The sequence below is a fragment of the Corythoichthys intestinalis genome, chromosome 22 (assembly GCF_030265065.1).
Source record: "Corythoichthys intestinalis isolate RoL2023-P3 chromosome 22, ASM3026506v1, whole genome shotgun sequence".
Taxonomy (NCBI): domain Eukaryota; kingdom Metazoa; phylum Chordata; class Actinopteri; order Syngnathiformes; family Syngnathidae; genus Corythoichthys; species Corythoichthys intestinalis.
In genome coordinates, this window is record NC_080416.1 from 3,289,932 (window position 1) to 3,308,691 (window position 18,760).

At 40.3% G+C, this 18,760-nt stretch overlaps 1 protein-coding gene across 3 annotated transcripts in view; it reads right to left on the minus strand.

Annotated features, from left to right (window-relative positions):
• The window catches only part of prrc2a (proline-rich coiled-coil 2A), a 36,191-nt gene that overhangs the window by 7,015 nt on the left and 10,416 nt on the right, over positions 1–18,760 (minus strand). For 2 of the 3 annotated variants that reach the window (XM_057827841.1, XM_057827840.1), the window contains exons 3-15: positions 14,603–14,780; positions 12,519–12,630; positions 12,366–12,447; positions 12,144–12,287; positions 11,774–12,015; positions 9,402–9,490; positions 9,163–9,314; positions 8,939–9,041; positions 8,697–8,865; positions 4,759–5,305; positions 4,433–4,686; positions 3,087–3,372; positions 108–330 (exon numbers count right to left, since the gene is read on the minus strand). In XM_057827841.1, coding sequence (XP_057683824.1) covers positions 108–330; positions 3,087–3,372; positions 4,433–4,686; positions 4,759–5,305; positions 8,697–8,865; positions 8,939–9,041; positions 9,163–9,314; positions 9,402–9,490; positions 11,774–12,015; positions 12,144–12,287; positions 12,366–12,447; positions 12,519–12,630; positions 14,603–14,780 — 2,581 coding nt within the window. The remainder of the gene's footprint in view (positions 1–107; positions 331–3,086; positions 3,373–4,432; positions 4,687–4,758; positions 5,306–8,696; positions 8,866–8,938; positions 9,042–9,162; positions 9,315–9,401; positions 9,491–11,773; positions 12,016–12,143; positions 12,288–12,365; positions 12,448–12,518; positions 12,631–14,602; positions 14,781–18,760) is intronic. The other variant, XM_057827842.1, reaches the window with a different exon arrangement.

Sequence of the window (18,760 nt, forward strand, 5' to 3'; positions counted from 1 at the left end):
GCAAACATTAGGGAATACAGATGCAGTACAGCATAAAATTACAGAAAAACAAAACATTTTATCAACTATTTGAATGACGAATAAATCCTTGCACTGGGTCTCCATACCTGGGCCCTTTGGTGACATCCTCCTCTTCTGAAGTCTGCCTCTGCCTGAGAGGAGGATTTATACCACAACCTTCCGCTCCACCAGGGAATACTTCAGGCCCCCAGGCCAATTTAGGATCAACAGGGGGAGTACCACGGTGAGGATGCCCTGGATGCTGCTGTTGCCGATCAAAGGGGTCTGAACCAGATCCTCCTGAATCAGACCGCTCACGGCCAATAAGCCCTGAGCAATTCAAAAAACATTAGACGCTTGAAATGAATGATCTCAACATATACAGGAAATCCCTGGGTTACGAACGAGTTCAATTTCTACGCTGGCGACGTAATCTGAATTTCCGCGTTAGTCAGAATTAACCGTTTAAATACTCTTAAATATCAAAATAACTCTCTAAAAAGTCCAAACGTACTGTATTTTTTTTTAATGATGGAGGATACACTGCCCTCTGGTTGCAGCATTGGGTCTGGCTGGACTGTCGCCTTGTATGACCTGAGGAACAGACTCAAGACGTCTGACATGGATAAAGGATAGCTGAGCTCTGGTTTGGCCCACATAAGGCAGTTAGTTGTTTCAGCTAATACATGTTTGTGTATGCATGTGTAATTAAGTTTAGAGCTACAGTTTGTGGCGTTATGTGTGCGCGATTTGCGATGAGAATCGTAAGCACGTTAGCATTCCTAGCATTTCAGCTAGCGGACTTTTGTTAGGCAAATTAGGCTACTTTAATTTTCGGACTAAGAGCTGCTACTTTTTCCCCCCTCATTTGAAATCCTGCTGTTTATAGTCCAGTGCGCCTTATTTGTTGATTTATTTGGTTAATAGACAACACTTTGACAGCGGCGTCATCAGACAGTCATTACTGAATGCTTATGTCATTAAAGGTCTTCCGGCAAATTATGTCACTAACTCCATTTATGTCCAGCTTGGATCTTTTTTCATCCATTCAAAAGTGAGATAATTTGCAGAATAACACTAAATGATATCTGTTATAAGCATTCATTAATGCTCATGACGTCATGTCATAGTTATGATTGTCCAACGACAGTCTTATGTCACCACTGTCAAATAAAGTGTGACCAAATGCCATAACTAGCAATTAATGAAACAACCGGAACAGTAGCTGAAGAAATAATTAGCACAGAACATGAATTTGGATTGTTATGTACATCTGTAGCGCCGCAATGCATGCTAGGAGGTAGGCCTGCCGCGATAACAAATTTTAGTGTGCGATAATTTATTTCATAAATTATTGCGATATGCGATATTATTGCACCCCCCCAATATAAAAAAAAAAAACAAAAACAAAACAATAACACTGTGACAATACAGTATATATTAATAGATCATGTACACCCATTTAAACGCAATAAATGTTTACTCTTAAATTCAAAAATACTTTTTAGGAAATCACAACTAAAAACAATGGACCAGGCCTCTTTTTAGTCAAAGACAACAATATTAATACTGCACAGAAACACAGAAGAAATAAAATGTGTTTTTTAAGAAAAATAAAATTCCACTTACGTAATAATTTAAGCATCTAGGCAAATGAAAACGTTTCCCCTCATAGCTTCTGCTATGGCGTTCCATGTGTAATACAGTGGTACCTCTACATGCGGAGTTAATTCGTTCCAGGAGCTTGTTTGTAAGTCGAAATGGTCGTATGTCGAGCAGGATTTTCTCATAAGAATACATTATAATTCCAATAATTCGTTCCACAGCTCAAAAACCCACACTACATCCTAAATAAATACTGCTGTTACTATTGCAAATAGTAAATTACAAATTAATAAATTACAAAGAGCAAAACAAATAATATATGAATAAAAATCAGAATAACAATAATATAATAATAGCAATAATAACAATAATACAGTACAGTACCTGTAATAATGTAACGAATCGGCTTCTAATGTGGCGGACTTTTTTTGCTGTACCTGAATGCACCGCGGGGCTGACTGTGAGCAGGAGAGCGCTATTTTACTTTGTTTCGATCCTGGCGTCAACAGCAGTGGACACTCAGCAAGTTGAAGGAATAAATGATTTGAAACCTGACGAAGCTGGCAATTTCTTAGGCGATGTTACCACAATAAGAACTGTCACCTTAACTTATAAAGACTGGCCAACGGAGGGGGACCGCCGGCCGAGATCTGCATTCTACGACCCAGTTCATGGATGCACACACCATGCTTATATTTTGCTATCATTCATATCTTCATTTCAATGGTAAGCGTCACCTTTTCTTTTTTTTTCTCCACCTTTACTAAACTTAAACTGCACTAAACTAAAAACAGAAGTAAAATGCATTTTGCGTAGTTGGTAACAAGGAAGCCGAACTTTTAACAGCACGTCAGGTGCACGCGAGGCGATAAATCGCAGCGGAAAAATTATCGCCTTCCTTTTTATTTACCGTGCGATAAATGGAATTATTGCATATTGCGACAGGCTTACAAGGAGGCATGTTGGATGACAACGGTGTTGCAGCAGAGGTTGGCTGTCTGTCCCAAGAGAACAGTGGGTGGCAGCTTATAGTCAAGAGCGCCTTATAGTGCGAAAATTACGGTAACTTAATCGACTAAATTTATATATCGATATCAACGTTTGAACACCAATTGTTTTGTGTCAAGTGTTGTATTGTTAAAAGGCATGTTGTTTTAAACCGAAGTGTACATATGTGTGTTACACTTTGACAAATTGTTAAACGTAAAGGAAGTAAAAAGCTTCAAAAAGGACAATTGCCTTGATTGCTGTCTGTAAAGCTGAACAACTTCACGTTTAGTGAGGACAGACCATGTCATATTAATAACGTAAAGTGAAAAATAAAATACTGTGAGGTACAAGAACGTACTGTTTAAGCGACTTTATAAAAACAAACGAAATGCGAACGAGACTCCGGCATCATAAAGTCGAAATCGCGCAAATCGAGTATGTCGTAACCCGGGGACTACCTGTATTTGAAAGGATTAAAAACACTCTCTTACCTGACGGGTGCATTCCTGTGGAATAGAAGTCCATAGGCGGGCGACCCTGCATCATTCGAGGATCCATGTAGGGCATCATCATCCAGCGTGGGTCAAAATTCATCGGAAGTGGCCGAACTAAATTGCTGGGTTGATACAGAGGTCCTCCCTGTTTAGGTCCGGGTCCTGGCTGAGGCGTTGAAACCGGTGAAGTACCCTGCGGTGCTTGGGATTGAGGGGAGAGCTGGCTCTGAGATGCCTGGCTATGCTGTTGTTGCCACTGCTGTTGCTGCTTCAATAGCTGCTCCTATCAACAAGAAGGGACCCAAAATTCGATAAATGTCCTATTTTGTGCAATCCTTTAACAGTGAAAGTGACGCACGGCTGCCAACTACACAAATTTGTCATCGAGTCTCCATTTTGACACCTCGAGCGTTTCCAAAAATACAACTACCGACTTCCGCACAGGAGCACTCAGAGGTCTGACATGGATAAAGGTTTGTCTCACATAAGGCTGTAAGTTGCTTCAGCTAATATATGTTTGTGTATGCGTTAATAATTAAATTTAGAGCGACAGTTTGTGGAATTACGTGTGAGCAATTTGCTATGAAAATTGTAAATACAGTGGTGAGAACAAGTATTTGATACACTGCCGATTTTGCTGGTTTTCCCACTTGCAAAGCATGTAGAGGTCTGTAATTTGTATCATAAGTTCTCTTCAACTGTGAGGGACGGAATCTAATACAAAAAAACAGAAAATCACGGTGCATGATTTTTAAATAATAAATTTGCATTTAATTGCATGAAATAAGTATTTGATACATTACCAACTAGTAAATATTTCGTAAACATATGGCAGTTCAGGGTGGAGATGGCTTTAGCAAAGAAACTGTTACTCAGTCTGTTGTACTGTTTGTGTAACTGAAAAGGACTGGAGACAAAATGGCCGACGAAACTCTGGCGTCGTAAAGTCGAGATCGTGTAAGTCAAGTACGTCGTAACCTGGAGACTACCTGTATTTCAGATCTCAATATTTTCCCCCCCAAAATTTGGCATGCGATAATTGGTTGGTGCCTGATTGACTAGCTACAGCCCAAGGCTGAGCTATTGCCAAAACAAGCTGCTACACCTATCATGAATATGCCGTGTTGATTTTGCCAGCTCAAAGGGAATTTGAATGATTGAATTTCTAATATGTTTACAGACTGTCTGTCTACTATTCATGAATGAGGTGAAAACATATCAGATGATAGTGATATTTTGGCTATGAAAACTGTAATGAAATTTCATTGGTTTCTATTTCTACCTAAGTGTTACTTTGTAAAACCTATGAAACTATAAGACCGTTGCCAGTATCATTTTCTTACCTGCTGCTGCCTCTGGAAACGAGGTGGGAGGGACTTCTGGTACTTTGAGTAACCCTGGCCTGGAGGAATGGTAGCTTGACGGCCGGATCCCCCTCCGATATTCTCAATCTTCACCGGTTCCGTTCCTCTTTCAGCTCCGCTTCCTGCACGCATTGGAGGAGTGCAGACAGTGTCCTCTTTGTCTACTGGTGCAGAAACCTCCAACGTAGGCTGCTTTGGCAGTGTCACAGCCGGCTGAGGACAATGCTGGACATCTGAACGGCAAAAGGGATTGTTCGGGTAAATATATTTTTGGACGTCCAACCTATGAAGATCTACCAACGCACCCGTGCTAGAGTCATAGCTGCTGTTGCTGCTCGCCCGCTGTCTGTCACCGACAGCGAGACCAGTGCCTGACTGCACGGGCAACGCGGGCGGCTCTTCAGGGTCGACGCACGGCGAAGGCGGTTGGCTGATGTTGGGGGAAGACGCAGAGGCCGACAAGGACGGACTAGGGCTGCCAGCTGTGGCCGCTGTGGAATTCCCATCAAGGCTTGGCGTCTTACTGCCGGTACTTCCTGCGACGTTGCCGCCTTGCTGCTGCTGCTTCTCATCCAGTCTTTTCAACTTTTCCGCGCAGGCGGCACGTCTCTCCTCCTCCATTCGACGTTCTTCCTCCTCGCGGCGCCGACGAGCTCGCTCCACGGCAGCCGATATTTCGGTGGAAGACTGCTTCCTGCGCTGACGCCACGTCTCGTCCTCGTCGTCTCCCGGGACCCCGTGGACCAGCAGCCCGGGCTGAGGAGGAGGGGTCGGACCTCCCGCTGCTGGCTGATGCTGGGCGTGGCCTACTTTTCCCGAGGCCGATGATGCACTCTGGCTGTGAGACCGGTCCTGAAAAAAAGCATGTTAGAATGATCACTATTTCACATGAAGATCTTTGTTGTTTATTCCTTCAACCAAAGAATCAAAACAAAAATCTGCAATTGAATTGCTAAAAGGTTCATTTTTCGCTATATTTTAAATTATTGCCTGCTTGAATAACACAGGGTTTGGGTTACAATACTTCAGGGGTGCTTATTGTTTTTTGCTCCAAGATCAACTTTTCAAGGAAACAACATCCCCTATATCGGTCCGATATATGGACTTCCAATTTCGGCCATTGGCCGATTAACACAAACAATTAAAATGGATTTTGATCAGGCATCTGTGTGGGCAACTGGGGCCGCCGTTGACTGGCGGTGGGACCCAGAAGGAGCTAAGATTTTTTTATTTATCTTGCATGAGAGAGTATGCAATGTTGGATTAGCCTTTTAGGGTGTTTACTGAGTGATCCTTGTACTCAAAATGGAACTCGTAGCGTTAGCGTAGTATTCGCTTTAGCATTGGCATGGTATGAATCCTCTTAAAACTTTCACTTTGACTTGCTTACATCTCATTGTGACGTCCCAGTGGGTTTAATTTAGGCCTGTCAAACAATTATAATTTTTAATCGAGTTAATTACAGCTTAAAAATTAATTAATCGTAATTAATCGCAATTCAAACCATCTATAAAATATGCCATATTTTTCTGTAAATTATTGTTGAAATGGAAAGATAAGACACAATACGGATATATACATTCAACATATGGTCCATAAGTATTGTATTTGTTTATTATAACAATAAATCAACAAGATGGCATTAACATTATTAACATTCCTTTAAAGCGATCCATGGATAAAAAGACTTGTAGCTCTTAAAAGATAAATGTTAGTACAAGTTAGAGAAATTTTATATTAAAAACCCTCTTCATGTATTCGTTTAAATAAAATTTGTAAATTTTCAATCAAAAAATAAAAGTAGTAGCCCGCCATTGTTGATGTCAATAATTACACAATGCTCATGGGTCGCTACCAAGCACCAGCAAAGGGCGACAAAACTCCAAAAAACACAAGTCACAAGTGGAGATTACACTGTACTGTCATTTTAATCTGTTTGAGCGTGGCATGTGCGTTAATTGCGTCAAATATTTTAACGTGATTCATTTAAAAAATTAATTACCGCCCGTTAACGCGATCATTTTGACAGCCCTAGTTTAATTATATGAAAATAATGTACTGTTCTTGCTGAGTGTGTATAATCATAAAAAGAAGCGCTACGTTAGTCGGTTTGGCAGCACGAGACTAATCCATTAAGTCTCAGGAATTTGAAGCTGTTGAATTTTAAAAATTCCCTTTTACATCTTTTTGTCTGTTTTGGATAACGGCAATCGGCTAAAATTTATTTTAGATATCGGTATCAGCATTTGAAAATCCCAAATTGGTCACCCTTTAACAAGCACCTCTGCTATACTTGTTAAACACATGTTTCTTTACAAACAATGATTTGTTTTCTTATCTTGGCACGAGAGAATATGCAATGTTTCTTCAGGCTTTAAAAAGTATTTACAGAGTGATCATCAGACGCTAAATGTAATCCTATCATTAGCTTCAGAATGGTGAGCGTCCTCTTAAAACACTGGCCGGTCTAAAGCAGAGCCACTAGGCTTTTCTGGTCAGTAAGTCTAGAGGATGTTAAAACGCTTGGGGTTTTTTTTTTTTTTTTGTTTTTTTAACATACAGTTTGCGGCTAGGTAGGTTTAATTGAAAATAATGTACTGCTTTTCCTGCTGAGTATGTATTATCGACACAAAGTTGGCATCCTTGTAGATGCTACAATATGTACTGGTTTGTCTCGATTTGAAATGGTTGGAAACCTTTATTTTTTTGACTAAAATTAGAATTTTACAGAAAAAAATTTGAGTAAATGGCGACAAAAATTACCATAATTTTCGGACTACAAGTCGCAGTTTTTTTTCATAGTTTGGCTGTGGATGCGAATTTTACTCAGGAGCGACTTATGTGTGAAATTATTAATACATTATGATATCATTTCACATGTTATTTTGTTGTTTTGGAGTGACACTGATGGTTTGGTAAACTTGTTAGCATGTTCTTTATGCTATAGTTATCTGAATAACTCTTAATAGCTACGGCCACGTTCGCGTTCTGCCTTCAGCATTGTGTGTTCAATTGTATTATTGACTTTTTTTATATTGAAATAAATAGTTTTAGTTTGTGGCGCTTTCACTCCCACGTGGGGGCGCACTCGCACTTGTTTACGCGAAGAAGAGCGGTCGCACGCCAGAAGAAGACGGACAGCTACACAGCTTTGAGTGAGTGGGCGAGTTAGCGAGAGAGAAACACGGCTGCGAACCTACGTTCATTGTTTATGCTTGTAAAATATCTCTGCAGAGGCAACGCCTGTGTGTATCATCTTTTCTGTTGTTGTTGTGTTTTTTCCAACCGCGATCGGACACTTAGAGCCAGTTGTGTGGTTGTTTGAACGATGTGCTAATGCTAGCGAACGAATGCTAACCATGTAATAGCACCTAATTATCATTTACTGTATTTACGAACTTGTTTGGTATCGAGGACGAAATTGATTCAGCAAATTATACGGACGTCCAGCATCGTCATTTGGGAGTTTAGCTCGCTGCATAGCCAGGACCGAGCCGTAGCGTCCTAGAGAGGACATTATATTCGCATTTCGTTGCTCATGCACTGTACACTGTACATTTATTCAGCATGTTGTTCACTATTGTATTTTTATATTAAATTGCAAATTATAGATGACATATCTGTTTTTTGTGTTGGATTTTATCAAGTAAATTTCTCCCCAAAATGCGACTTATACTCCGGTGCGACTTATTTATGTTTATTTCCTCTTCGTTCGGCATTTTATGGCTGGTGCGACTTATATTCAGGCGAAATTTTTATGGGATGCCGTCTACTAACTCTAGATGAAGAAGAAAACATTTTGAAATGACTAAAATATGACATGGACTGATAAGTAATTTCATCCAAAAGACTAAAACAGAAATTAAAATGGCTGCCGAAAACAACACTTCCATCGAGTGAAATTAAAACCCTTGAAATCAGAAGGGCTTCGCGACCCTCCGGTGGATCTTTGGCGACCCCCAGGTTGGGAATCACTGGTCTATACCTTCAAAACATTTCCACAAGCCTGTGAGATATGGTGGGTCTCAACCTTTTAAACTGTCCCTGGGCCAATTATTAATGAAACTCATAAGACGGTGTAATTAAAAAAATTCTGAAGACCACATCTTTCAAGCCTTGCAAAAATCAACAAAAAATATATTGTACACAAAAAAGGGCATTCAGAGTTGTATTTCTTGTGCTTGTTGACCAAAATGAATGAATTTAGAAGCTTACTAAATCACAGTTAGTAAATGATTCATACCTGGTGGTTGGATGGTGCTCCTTGACTGCCCTCAGACCATCCTGGCTTGGCTGAGGAAGTCGGGCCTTCTTCAGTGTTGGAAGGAGGGCTGCGGCGGTTATCTCCACTGCTGCCTGAGGCTCGAGAGCAGGATGTTGCAGATGGGGTCTCTTGAGACTTCTGCTGCGCACTAAAAATATTCGAGATTTTTAAATGAGTTGATTGGAACGATTAAAATTGTTTTTCTTTAGTCACATACTGACTTTAAGTCACTCTTGCTCTCTGTTGTGTCCTCTTCTCCCTCGTCCTCGCCTTCATCATCGCTGAACTTTAACTTTGCGGAGTAATCGATCTCCTCGTGTGCCCCTGTTAAACCAAAGTAGGATTCAGTCAAAGCTAGATGGTGCTTCTCGAAAGCGATATTACCCAATACATACTTTAGATTAGATTTTTTTGTAAGTATATTTGTGAATGAGGGAATTCAGACCTGCCCAGCCTTCATCTCCATCGTGGTCTAGCTCATCGAGCTCCTTGAGGTCATCCTGCTTTAGGATGGAGGGCCGCTTGACCACCTCTCCGCCCGCATCGCGTGAAAGAAGCTGAGGCCGGCTGTCAGGACCAACCTGTGACCGGGAGAACCTGAAAAGGGTGGGAAAACGCTACATTAGCTTTAAATCTGATTGCCTTTTTTTGCAGTGACGCACAAAACCTTGGAAAAGCAAATACCTTGGAGCTGGACCGTCACCAGGTGGTGGAAACCTGTAGGGCCCTTGAGGACCATAATTTGCCGGGAAGGGTAAATATGGTGAATACATCTAGGAGAAAGCAAACAAAAATGTGAAGACACACACTTAAAATAAGAACTAAACCCTAATTTAGGGTGGTGAGAGTAGTATTTGTAACAGCAATAGTCAGTACTTTGATTACCATTGCTTTTGAGGTCAAATTAATTTCCTTATTTTCCGCACTATAAGGCGCATCGGAGTATAAGGCGCACCTTCAATGAATGGCCTGTTTTAAAGTATTTTCATATACAGTGGTACTTCTACTTAAGAACGTCTCCACATAAAGAATTTTCAGGTTAAGACACAATGGCAAAATATTGCCTCTGTTAAGAAAGAAATTTCAGGATAAGAAAGGCAAAAATAAGCTCCCAGAGTTCACAGACCGTAACATACTAATAGCTGCTCTGCCATTGGCTATTGCCTGTGAAGAAATAGTATCTTTTCTCGTATTTACTGTTTGACCGTTTCTATTACTCTAACGCACATAATATAAAATAGCATCTATATCATGGTTTAAGGAAAACAAGCAGAATATATTTGACATAGGGCATAAGAGATAAATGACGCCTTCTGACCACGGAAGCCCAACGTGTGTGTCATGCAGCTGACTGAGCAAGATGGATGCTGACTACTAGGTGATAGGTAAGGCATCCACAAGCCCACGTCTGGAACATCAAATCCCGCAATCAGCTCTTCAGGACAGTCCTATAAGGAACACCGGCGCAATATCAAACTGATAACACGACTGATAAGACTCCAAGCGCCCCTTTGACGCTGAGGTGGGCAAAATCTCCCACTCTGGTAACCTCAGTAACGGTGACTGAACAACTGTGACGCATGAGCTAAACACCCCAAACTGCATTAGAAGATAATCCTAAACAAAGCCCAAACACACCCTTCTTCCTGCCCACAGCCCGCCCCACGAGAGCCTTCAAAAAGACTAAATGTTTAACTAATCATTGTCATTTTTTCTCGGGAATCTTTTGTTGACTTGTGATATGGAGACCTTGGAACCAGTCTGCTTCTGCACCTGGGTCTGTTGCTGTTTTGCCTTCCCGTTTGATCGCTGTCGACCTGAATTAATCGTCAACTTGTGTTTCGAAGCATTTTTCCAGCTTTCAAAATGGAGTCAGTGCAACGGGTTAAGAGCAAGGTGAACAGGCGGAGTCTGGCCTTTTGGCCAGGTTGTCGACTTCTAGCCAGCCCAGGTTGTTAGAGCTGCGCCAGCAGCAATCTGGCTAAAACGACAGATTCCTTCACCTAGCATACCTGGCATCCAATTGGCTAACATGGACCTCTACAGTATGTATATGTGTGTATCCCAGCATCCTCTTCATTCGCCCTTCGTGTTCTGACAGCTTTACATGAGTGTATAAACTTTTATTCTTGAGTTTTTTACATTATGCACAACTCAGATTTTATGTTTATTGTCCAATAATCTCATTGCTTTTGATGCATTTTTATGCATTATAAAAGATTTATGTCTAAATTTTGGGAGGCTTGGAACACATTAGAGCATTTACATGAAAAACGCATCTCTACTTCCAGAATTTTCAAGTTAAACTTATTCCAGAACCAATTAATTCCGTAAGTCAAGGTATCACAGTACAGGGCAGGGGTGGGCAAACTATTCCACAAATGGCCGCAGTGGGTGTGGGTTTTTGCTGCAAACCATTAAGAGGATACCTTTTCACCAATCTGCTGTTTTACAAGTGCAATCAGTCGATTGCAGTCAGGTGCTTCTCATTTCTGCTGAAACCGCATTGGTTAAACTATCTGTGCTGGGTCAGTTGGAACAAAGACGAGGACCCACTGCGGCCCTCGAGGACCAGTTTGCCCACCCCTGGTATAGGGTGTACAGCATTATAAGGTGCAGTAGTAGTACTGGTTGGGATTGCGTTATACAGCACTAGATGGTGGTGCGCTAAAGGGAATGTCATGCCATGATTAACCAATATTGATCCATATATATATATATATATATATATATATGTCTTCTTTTGAGAAATTTGAAGGCTTTTAAGTGCACCTCATAGAGCAGTCTGTTGCAAAAACATGTCATGGCTTTTATTTTGAAGGTGGCCCATGCAGCGCTTTTAGCATGTTACCATAAAGTATAGTTTGGTTTGATTCAGTGTATTGAATAGAAAACTAGCCTGACCGCAGTCAATATAAGATACCAACTTGATTGATGTGAGGACAGCTATTGTGAGTTAACCACATCACACGTGTGACAAATTGGGTTTAGCTCCTGTTTAATCAAAGAAGTGAAAACTATTTGCTTGAATTCAAGAAACTATAAAGCAAACTTACGAATGGAGGCATAATCCCTCGGAATGGGGGAAAGCCAGGCCCCACGGCGGGCTGAGGCAGGGGTAAGGCGGGGCTGCCTGCGGGAGGGTTCCTAGGTGGCACGTGGGACTGCGAGTTCTGAGGCGGGACCCCGGCTGCCCCGTCCATTAGCAACGCCCCACCGGTGCCACCCTCTGCCGCTCCCTCCCCGGAGAGGGTGGGTGCCAGGCCTCGGCCCCCACCGTCCCGCCAACTTGTAACGTCTAAAAGGAAAGACTTTGGATGAAATATTCTATATACTTCTAACCGACATTTCCTTTGTATGTTGAAATTTTACCATTTGACTAGTACTTATGTATCTTAGCTGACAAACAAAAAAAACATGACTTACTTTGGGGGCGGAGGCTTGGTCCTGGCCCATACCACTGATCTGCAGTGCCCTGTTCTCTGCCAGCTTTGTCCTGGTCGCCAGCCGCCTGCAGGGTGGGAAATTCCTCGCGAGAGAATGGCGACGGTAGGTTTGATCCCTTTCCACCTAAGAAAATAAACAGGAATGTGATTTCACAGACCGATACAAGAATGCGCTTTTTCGATTCTAAAAAAGAAAACCCACCATCCCCTTGTACTCCATGTGTAACACTGGCCTGTGCCCAGGACCTTGCCCCTACGGCCTGGGTGGAAGCTGGGGCCATAGCCTAAACAAGAAAATGCACACATTAAAACAGGGCTCTTAAAAGCTACAACAACATTTTTTCATATATCTTACTGTGACCGGTGGCACCTCTGAAGCTGGCGGGGTTCTCGGGCGGGTCGGTGCAGGTGTCTGTGAAGCCACAGGCTGCTGCGGTTCCTGCTGCGGTGCTGACGATGCATCGGTACTGAAAATAATTCAAAATTATATTACATTAGGACAAAAGAGATTATGAACTCGGAAATGGGCTCTATTTTTCCAACTATAAGGCTGTGTTCCAGTGTTGTTTTCGTCAACGATGACTATAACAAAAATATTTTGCACACGAACAATTTTTTCATGACGATGACGAGACGATAACGAGCTAAAAACATGTCTTGGGAGACTAAAACATAATGACGCGAATGCCAGTTTTCATCTGACGAGACAAGAACTAGACGAAAATGCGCCATTGTTTTAGTCACGTGTTCGCAATGTGTGATACTTTATGTAGTTAGCCTGCATCGTAGCAGTCTGGTTTTGTCACTCATGTGACGTGCTGTACACCCACTGGTGTCCTCTCCAGTCTCCCCATTGCGTGTTTTGAGAGAAACACGGTAAGATTTGTATTCTTGGCAAGAGAGAATATGCAATGTTGCTTTAGCCTTTAAAGGTCTGTGCTGAGTGATCATCACACACTAAATGTAACTCGTAGCATTGGCAATGCATTCACAGTCGCGATAACATTAGACTATTGCTAACGGCGAGTGTCCTCTTAAACTCTTGCACAACTTTTTTTTACAGCCCTAAATATCAAATTTGAGGAGGAATCCAATTGAAATCAGATACACCTGCAGTCTGAACACAGCAGTGTTGTTTTTGGCAGCCATTATCATTTTCGTCTTCATCTTTTGGACGTTAGTACTCGGTCTTCGTCATAGTCATTTTAAAATGTATTTGCCTTCGTCTAGTTTTTGTTGATGAAAACTCATACTAATTTCGTCTAGTTTACGCAGACGTTTACTCAATATTTTTTTTCTGTAAAATTTAAGTTTCACTTCCAAAATAAAAAAATAAAATAAAATAAATGTTTCCAACTATTTCCAATGAACATTGACAGACGATCACCTATTGTAGCGTCTACAGGGACAACGCCAACTTGGTGATTATATGAAATCAGCCGGAAAACAGTACATTATTTTAAATGAATTATACCCACCTGGACGCTACGAACTGTATGTTTAAAAAAAACAACAACAAAAAAAGTTGTCTGACAGTTTAAGAGGACGCTCGCCATTAGCATTAGCCTAATGTAAATGCTATGCTAACGCTACAAGTTACATTTAGTATGTGATGATCACTCAGCACAGACCTTTAAAGGCTAAAGCAACATTGCATTTTCTCTCTCACCAAGACAACAAATCTTACCATGTGTGTAGGGCGGCAGCTATCAATTACTTTAGTAATCTATTAATCTATCAACTAGTAAGTTTGAATAACCGAGCAATCAGATTAGGAACATTTAATGCGTTGCCGAATAAATTTTAGAAGATGTAATACAAAGGCTTGCTAAGATTGCCCTTGCATTAAAAAATAATAAATTACCGAGTGTTTCTTTAAACTATGCAGAACTGCACTTCATTTAGTAATAAATTAATATCGGAGCTTACATGTTTTTACCTCGTTATCATCTCGTCTTCGTCATGAAAAACTGTTTGCAGACGAAATATTTTCGTTAGTCATTGTTGGCAAGACACTGATAAGGAGTAAACATGCATATGCATATGGTTTTTAAGGATAGATTGTTGAAACAGGAGAATGTCATTGTCAGTGGCGTAAGGTTATGCACACAAGAAAAAGGTGTCAAAAGCTACCTCTGGATCAAGTCGGCTCTTTTTCCCGTCTTTTTCACCCCTTGACACTCAAGCCATCTCTTTAACTTAACATTTGTATGTTCTTCCACATCTTTAACAGTGAATTTGGCACCCGCGACATCATTTTGGGACAGAATTGGTAGGTTTAGCTCAGTAAACATCTCGTTCGTATACCATTTCCATGCATTTAGCATTAGGGACAAAGGCGAGCTTGACCACTTAGCCACATTTGCTAACATCATGAATATTAATGAGCAAAAGTGACGTGTTGCTCGCGGTTCGTCGTTGACCTCTTCTACAATGTACCTCTTTGGGTCCGCTTGTTCCTGTTTGCTTGCCCATCCTGTGCCGTCTTTGGGAACGAGTGAGACGTTGGGATCGTTGCCTTTATTCTCTGCCTTCAGACTTGGCAAATTGGCAGGGGGTGGCATACGCCGGGCAGAGGCAACTTTACCGAGAGACTGCAAGCCATGGCGTGGGGGAACTGATAGGGCAAAGGAAGCCATGCGTTAGGTACAGAATCTGGATTTTCACACCAAAAATTGAAGAAATGTATAACCCTCTAATGTTTTCTAAAGAAGAAATTCAAATATCATACACTGCATACTAATGATCATTCAACAAAAAAAAAAAAAATCAGACTAAAATTGATGTTTTATCAAACTTATTAACCAAATTATTAAATGGTTATTAAATATTTGCTTTGACCAATGAAGACTCACAATAAAGTATTAATTGCTATAATAGTATGTTCCATATTTGACTGCAGTAAAGAGACATTTTAGTGATTGATAACTACAGACATGTTTAGTTCTTGATAAAACTGCCGTCATTCTGATCGGTTTAAACTGGCCTAGGTTCCACAGGTTGACTTCGAGGACAAGCCACAGACATAGGGAAACTAAACTGTCTGGGACATTTAGGAAATCATACTGTTGCATTTTATTACTTGCCAAATGCTATTGCTTCATGAAATGTATTTGATGAGATAATTATTATATATTTGCTCTAATCAATTGCTGCTCGCAATGAAGAAATGCTTCTGTTTATTGTTGCTTACAAAGAAGGAATGTTTTGTCTTGAAGAAGCCTTTGCCTGTTAAAGGACAGAAGCAAAAGATGCAGCTTTGCTCTGCTGAAATGTGCTGACACACATGTATATAATTCCACCTACATGCACACACATAGTTAAACAAATACAAGGGGTGTCGCCATCTTGCTTCCCTTTCCCTTTTAGGCCAAGACACCCGTCTGTTGCTAGGACCATCCCAAATAAAAAGCGAGGTGAAGGAGGGGCGAGTTAGAATGATTGGGGAAGCTGTATAGTTTCCCCTCAGTCTCCTTGCAAGCTTTTCACCTAAATTGAGTGCCTTCTCTTCTTATTTTGGGTGATATTATAAACGTCTACCTAAGGATTCATATTTGACTTTGACACCTGTGAAACTCAAGGGAAAACTTGATTTTTAAAAAGACACCCAATTCATAGATGAACTATGCTGGAAGGGAGATCCTATATAAAGTAGAGTCCGATCGCGTCATTTTCAAAGTATCGGAATTGGCAAAAAAATATCGGACATACCTTTTTTAATATATATATATTCTTTAATTAAATCGTTTTCTAATGGTATTTAACGTTACAGACATAATGTGTTACACTCTTCTAGAGTCTTTAGTTTAAGCTTAATGTAGGGTTATCTAATTTATTGCGTTAACGGCGAGAATGAATATTTTTTACATTTATCACGTTACAATATTTAACGCAATTAACACATGCACTGCACGACCTACCCACGCATTGTCGCGTTCAATCGTTTAACCCAGGGGTCCCCAAACAACGGCCCGCGGGCCGGATACGGCCCGCAGCCACATTTGGTCCGGCCCCCTGAACAAAACAAAACAAAAAAAAACAAAAAACAAAAAACAAAAAAAAAAATTTTTTTTTTTTTTTTTCCAATAGAGTTATTTATGTCCTGGCTTTTTTCTGTGAAGAACTGAGCAATGGTTATTTGGTTATTATCTATTTAATTAATACAGTATTATTATATTATATTACATTACATGATATTATATTATATTATATTATATTCAGGGGTGCACATAAGTGGTCCGCACATGCGTACTGGACGTAGACAAACGCGCTGGCCCTCAACGGCTTCCATACGCTTTTGCAGAGACGTCACCGGAGCTACCGAAAAAAAGGACTTTTGCTGAAAAGTGGCTACAGGAGGTACCATGGCTAGAAGTGAATGATGCTCGCACGGAAATGCGGTACAAAATGTGCCGTGAGAATCCCAATGTCGCCGATTAGAGCAACGCATTTTATGTAGGGTCAAAGAATTTCAGCCATCCAAACTTTGAAAAGCACGAAAAAAACAGAGAGCATGTGGCAATTAAGCAAACTATCGATGTCAAACAGGACCCCACTCGCCCTATGGACATGTGGCGGAATAGGGCGGAATAAAGGTAATGAACAGCGACATGCACTGACAAACGTGTTTTTGCTCGCATTTTACAAAGCTAAACATACACGTTCAATGAGGTCTTATGAGGAGGACATCCCACTTTTAAAAAGGCTTGGAGTTAATGTGGGAGCCGCATAATGCCCTTTATTTTGAATTGGTGCTTTTATGTTTATTTCTTTACATTTCACTTCAAAGTAATGGCAATTTTGTTGTGCCAGTTGATGTTAATCAAGCATTAACTGTTAATATAATTAATCAAAGTTAATTGGCTCTAAGTAAAGCTTGTCATAAATTTATCGCATCAGGTGGGTCGGCTCTCAAGCTCAATGAGGACCAAGTCACATCTCCAGGTCCTCCTCTGAGAACCTGGGCAAAAAAATTATGTGCACCCCTGATTATATTATATTGTATTATATTATATTATATTAAGGGCTGTCAAAGTTATCGCGTTAACGGGCGGTAATTAATTTTTTTCATTAATCACGTTAAAATATTTGACGCAATTAACGCATATGCCCCGCTCAAACAGATTAAAATGACAGCAGTGTCATGTCCACTTGTTACTTGTGTTTTTTGTCTCCCTCTGCTGGCGCTTGGGTGCGACTGATTTTATGCACCATGAGCATTGTGTAATTCTTGACATCAACAATGGTGAGCTACTAGTTAATTTTTTTGATTGAAAATTTTACCAATTTTATTAAAACGAAAACATTAAGAGGGGTTTTAACATAAAATTTCTATAATTTGTACTAAAATCTATCTTTTAAGAACTACAAGTCGTTCTATCCAGGGATTGCTTTGACAGAATATTAATGTTAATGCCATCTTGTTGATTTATTGTTATAATAAACAAATACAGTACTTATGTACAGTATGTTGAATGTATATATCCGTCTTGTGTCTTATCTTTCCATTCCAACAATAATTTACAGAAAAATAAGGCATATTTTAGAGATGTTTGAATTGCGATTAATTACGATTAATTTTTAAGCTGTGATTAACTCGCTTAAAAATTTTAATCGCTTGACAGCCCTAATTATATTATATTATACTATATTATATTATATCATTTTTATTTTATTTACTTTGGTTCCGTGAAGAATCCAGAAAGGGTTATTTGATTGTGGCTTTCTGAAAAACAATACATTTTTACATTTAGGCACTCCTGCAATCGTCACACTTTTTCTGTTACAAACTGACCCGGCCCCTCATCAGAGAAGAGAAGGGTTATGTGGCCCTCACAGGAAAAAGTTTGGGGACCCCTGGTTTAACCCATACAGGATAGAGAGATAAAAGGCAGCGTAAAATGAGCAGTGTGAATTTTGGCAGTCTTTGGAGCCTTTTTTCAAATAGCTAAAGCCTTACAATCCCACTCCCAACGATTAGAATAATCGTGGGAAGCAATGTGGGGAAGAAAGGTAGTAGTTGATCTTTTTCGTAACACCCTATGTTATTTCTCAACGCAGAGAAGATATATCAATTGGTACCACGACGCACAGTCATGGTTGTACTTCCCATCATGCATTTGGGCAGAAGTTAAATGGCTACAGTATCTTTTACTGAAAGCTCAACAAATACACTAGATGGCAATATTTAGTCACAATATACAAAGTCACATTTATCCTTTAAGAATTACAAGTCTTTCTATACGTGGATCCCTCTCACAGAAAGAATGTTAATAATGTAAATGCCATCTTGAGGATTTATTGTCATAATAAACAAATACAGTACTTATGTACTCTATGTTGAATGTATATATTCGTCCGAGTTTTATTCATTTTTTTCTTAATGCATTGCCAAAATGTATATGATCGGGAAAAATTATCGGAAATGATTGGAATTGAATCGGGAGCAAAAAAAAGCATCACATCGGGAAATATCGGGATCGGCAAATACTCAAACTAAAACGATCGGGATCGGATCGGGAGCAAAAAAACATGATCGGAACAACCCTAATATAAAGCATAAGCTAAAGGGACTAAGCACAAAAAACAGACTGTTGA